Raw genomic sequence first — 5,000 nt, 5'->3', positions numbered from 1 at the left:
TAGATATCTTTTGCTCTTTTTGAGAAATCACAGTTTATGTTTTATGTAGTTTTTTTCCCAACCTTTACAATGGCAGCCTATGGAGCCAGCCTAGAGTGCGTGATGTCACAATTCACTCTAGCTGACTTTACTGGCTGCCATTGTAAAGGCTAAAAAAAAGCATCAAATGTAAACTGTGATTTCTCAAAATGTACAAAAGCGAACTACAAGCTGAATAAGTAATAAATTATTAAATGTGGTGAACCGTTTAAAGTTTGCATAGTTAGACTTCATAGACTTAGATTGTCTAGTATAACAGGTGTGATGGCATTTTCCTATGTGTAAGGTCCTAAACCAGGTTTCCTGTGTGGCTGTTAATTGACATCTGAAAACAGAAACCTAGACAAGTAGTGGTTAAAGTGTGCAAGCGAGCGATGATGACTCTACCGTGGTACAACGTGTGCAGATACCACAAAATCACATCATGCTTATCACCCAAATGTCGGTTTCTCTGAACAGCCTAGCTTTTTTCTTAGAACAGCTGTGAACGCCGGTACTTCAGCAGGCCCGGTGGTTTCGGTGGTGGTTGGGTCATGTACTATAACTTCGTTGACACCCCGTTGTTCGGGGCCCATTTTCTTCTGACTTCAGATGAGATTGTGCCATACTTGTAAGTTTGTAATAAACTCTTTACTTTTTGAAGATCAACTTTTCCGAGTCTTCCTGAGTGTGAATCTCAATAGATTTCCATCACAACAGGGAAGGGCAAAGTAAGAGAGTAAGAGAGCCGCATCAGCGGAGGTCCAAAATACGTGACTCAGGTAGCCAATGAATAGCCAGGAAGGAGGCTCGCGCTACTTTTGAATGCTAAAATAAAGCTGATAATGTACAATTTGATTCTTTAAACGTCTGACCCTTTCAAAGTACATTACAAACTGTCCATTTTGCTGCAACTCAACAGCACTGCTTAATCCAGAACCTTACTTCCGGGAACTCTTGAGAGTGAAAAACTGGTCCATTGGAGTGAACGGAGATGTCGCGACTCTTCTATATAAACGGCTCTGCTCACTGGCTCTCAAGCAAAAGTAGGACACACCACTCAGTGTTGCAGGTGCAGGACAACAGACAGTCATGGCGACATTCATCAGAAGGTGACCTTCATCAGAAGGTCGCCATGACCGAAACGTCAATCCTCAACAAATAAACTGGGAGTTAAGTCTACAATGCGCTGTGTGGACTCTACTTTTTTAACCTCGCTGGCTCTCAAGGCACTCTTTTGCCCACAATATAGTTGAGAGTCAAATCAGAATAGAGCGAATAAATAATAAAACAATAAAACTAGGTGTTTGACTTACTTTACTTTCACAATGCTCCTTGCTTTTTTGATGGAAATTTTGGTTAGAAATCTCAAAGTATTTCTACGTACGTTTCCCGGGACATTTCCCTCCAGTCCAGACGTGCAATGTTACTCACGTTGAGTCGATGGGCGAGCCGTCCAACAGAGTTGCGTTGTAGTGATATTTGACAAAGTCCCCCTTCTTGGTTTGCTTGTCACAGACCTCCGGCTTGTAAACGACGGTGACCTCAGTATTGTCCGATGGGTTGTGGAAGTCTATGATGTGAACGTCAAACACCAGTACAGCCGAGCCTGGGATCTTAGAGCCTGAGACAAAGACGGCAAGAAAAACACACAAAAAAGGACCCAATATTAAAAAGGCAGCAGGAGTATACAATGTGAAATTATATTTTGGGGAGAATTATCACAATGCTAATGCACACAAGAACATGTAAACATTCCACACACACACACACACACACACACACACACACACACACACACACACACACACCTGTGCCCTCTTCGCCATAGCCGAGGTGTGGCGGGATGATGATGGTGCGCGTCTCTCCGATGCAGACTCCGATCAGACCCTCGTCCATGCCGGCGATCACATAGCCCCGACCCACATACGTGTCATAGGTGCGATTGCGAGAGTAGCTGTAGAATAGACAGCGTTCAGTAACACAACAAACAAAAGGACATGATTCTTTCTTCTTTTATGCTAATCCCCCCCCCCCAGTTCACCTCCCCCGCGAACAGGCGCCCTGACCGACCAGAGGAGGCAGTAGTGCAGGGAATCTACCTATGCACTACCCGGGCGCCGACATGTGTGTGTGTGTGTGTGTGTGTGTGTGTGTGTGTGTGTGTGTGTGTGTGTGTGTGTGTGTGTGTGTGTATGTGTGCATGCGCGCGTGCGTGCATGTTTCTGCGTATGGTATGTTAGGCATTCCAATATCTACTGAGTTTCAGAATTTCAAAGCGTGTATGAGGAGGTCAAGTTATTAACTTTGTGAAGCACTGATTCTTACTGAGATAACTTCATGAGAACTGTCAGTGGGAGGAGGCAACCATGAGGACAGGCTGTGAGAACAGACTGGGTCTTATCTGTGTGCAGATTGGACGTCCTTGATTTAGGCTGTGGGACTGGAGGGTTTACGTGCGGATACTTGATGGCCAAGACACACTTGGTAAACGGGGGGTCTTGATAACTGGGAACGCTGAAGCACCTGATAAGCTGAGTCTGCAAGGTTCGAAGCTGGGAACTGTTGCAGAAGGTTGCCGTGAGATGAATCTATGGACAACTGCAGAGGACTAGCAGAGCCAACTCTTATAGGTCCCGAAATTATGACATCACATTGTGTTATGACATCATCAGTGAGACCATCAAAGATGACATGATCATAAATTATGACATCATCACTGTCGACATCCCAATGATGACATCCTAACAGCGTCCAGTGATGTAGTCAGATAGTGATGTAGTCATGACATCATCTAACAGTTGGTATTCATGAGGAGATGTAGGTATGACATCACCTAACACCTTGAGGGTCAAAATGTTAGGAAGAATTGTTACATGAAGAATTGCAACATGCAAGGCTATACTGGTTTACTCCACAGGTTTGTGATGGTCGTAAAGCACCACCCTTTGTGTGGCAATCAGTCATGTGCATTGAAAGTCCAACTCACTGGTGTTCACTAATCTATGGGGAGACTGGTATACCAGTAAACCAGGTATACGGTTTAGTTTAGTTTAGTTTATTAAGATCCACATTAGCTGCAGCAAATGCTACAGCTATTCTTACTGGGGTCCGAAGAGAACCATGTGCTCACATGGCAGGCAAGTAAGTCTATAAATAGAGCTAACAACAAATCATACCAAACTCAAACTATTTTGAATGTACTGTGGCCCTAATGAAATATTAAAAGACAAATTGGAAGTGCTTTGTGGACAGCTTTCATACCCACACCTCCCCCCACCACCACCCTACTGAATTGTCTAAAAAAAAGAGAGAAAAAGGAAATACAGTGAATCTCCTCCCTCTTGTGGTTTTCACAACATTCAACATAAAAATTAAAATTAAAATTAAATGATGTTGATGCAGTTGATGTTTACACCTGGTCACATGGTACACTAAATATTTCATTTTTGCAATTGAAAATAACAGGCCCGAGGCATATCTAATATTATCTTGTGAGTATGAGCACAAAGTGGAAGATATTGCAATGTTATGCAAAGGAAGTTGTGATATTACACAATGGAATCAGGAGGTTTCCGGTCATGGTGTTTCAAGTTTCAGATCATCTCTCAATACTTGTTTATTTAGTTAATGGAAAGACACTGCCACCCTCAGGATACTTGAGGAATAACGGGACATAAAACGGTTAAAAAGATTGAATGAATAAGTTGCTCTGGGCTGGGCCACATAATTATTTCATCATCGCCAGGCACCGACCCAGCCAACTTTTTCCTCAAACAACTTAACAAGGCTGGCTGTAAACACTTTGCAATCTCAGAAAAGTAGTTCTGTAGCACAGAAAATAGTCCCTTGTGTTAGGGTTGGGCTGATGGCCGGCAGGCATCGACCACTGAGCCCTTTACATCGCACCATCGTGATGGCACCTCCACGTGCAAATCAATATTCAAATGCTTCTCCCCCGTAGGATTTGTTGATGTTAAGCAATGCATAAAAAAATACCGGTCTTATCATAAGTTTAAGCCATTCTGAATCTGCAATATTAACTACGGTAACGTAATGAAGAATATGAGAGAAAACACACACACACACACACACACACACACACACACCTGGAGTCAAAGAAGGTTCCATCGAGGAGTGAACCGTTGTAGTGGTAGCGTATAAAGTCTCCAGCGACAGTCTTCCTGGTGCAGGACTCAGGCACCTTCTGATTGGTCAATGCGATCCCGTCTCTGGGGTTGTGGAGGTCCAGCAGCACAACATCAAACACCAGAGACGCCTGGCCTGGGATGTCGCTGCCTGGGGAGGAAAGGAGGGAGGGGAAATGGAGATTTCAGTTGAAAACAGGGTGTAAATATTGTCTTTTCAAGTCAACCTGGCATCTCGGGGCTTCTGGAGACTTGGATTACGATTACATTTGAAAGCTGGTCACCATTCACTTCAGTTGTGTAGGAGATTGCTGTAACTGTGTTTCCCTGGAAAACTCCACAAAGGTTTTGTGGACTAAAAAACTTCACCCGGCGTTCCACAGGCATGGGGGTGAGAGTGTAGACTAGAATGGGGGTAATCACTGAATTTTGATTTTTGGGTGAACTGTTCCTTTAAGACGGCAATTGAGTGAATAAAGTGACATGGTCGGGTTTCACTGCATAATGTGTGATGTGCTGCCCCCATGTGTTCCAAATATGCAACTACAGCACCTGTTGCTTTCCACTGCAGCATTGAGGCCTTGGGAATTCCTGAAGGCTTTTTACTCGACTCAAATGTCTTTGTTTAAGGATTGTGGACACACTTAAGTTAACACAGTTAAGTTAAGTTAGCACACCTAAGACTTCGGTAGTGTTAAAACGCCCAGTGGAAAGGATTAGGGGAGAACACCCACCGTCTCCATTCTCGCCATATCCAAGTGACGGGGGCATAGTGATGATGCGTCGCTCTCCGACACACATCCCCAGCAGTCCCTTGTCCATACCAGCGATCAG

The 5,000-nt window shown here is 44.0% G+C and overlaps 1 protein-coding gene across 1 annotated transcript in view; it reads right to left on the bottom strand.

Moving 5' to 3' along the window:
• fkbp9 (FKBP prolyl isomerase 9) overlaps positions 1-5,000 on the bottom strand; it is a 14,789-nt gene that overhangs the window by 4,893 nt on the left and 4,896 nt on the right. The window contains exons 4-7 of the mRNA XM_083646331.1: positions 4,901-5,000; positions 4,128-4,317; positions 1,830-1,975; positions 1,453-1,642 (exon numbers count right to left, since the gene is read on the bottom strand). The exon at positions 4,901-5,000 is cut by the window's right edge and continues 46 nt beyond it. Of these exons, the coding sequence (XP_083502457.1) occupies positions 1,453-1,642; positions 1,830-1,975; positions 4,128-4,317; positions 4,901-5,000 (626 nt within the window). The remainder of the gene's footprint in view (positions 1-1,452; positions 1,643-1,829; positions 1,976-4,127; positions 4,318-4,900) is intronic.

Source organism: Poromitra crassiceps (genome assembly GCF_964638095.1).
Source record: "Poromitra crassiceps genome assembly, chromosome: 11".
Lineage (NCBI taxonomy): Eukaryota > Metazoa > Chordata > Actinopteri > Beryciformes > Melamphaidae > Poromitra > Poromitra crassiceps.
The sequence above is the reverse complement of the archived record's forward strand: the minus strand, read 5'-3'. Positions and strand labels throughout refer to the sequence as shown.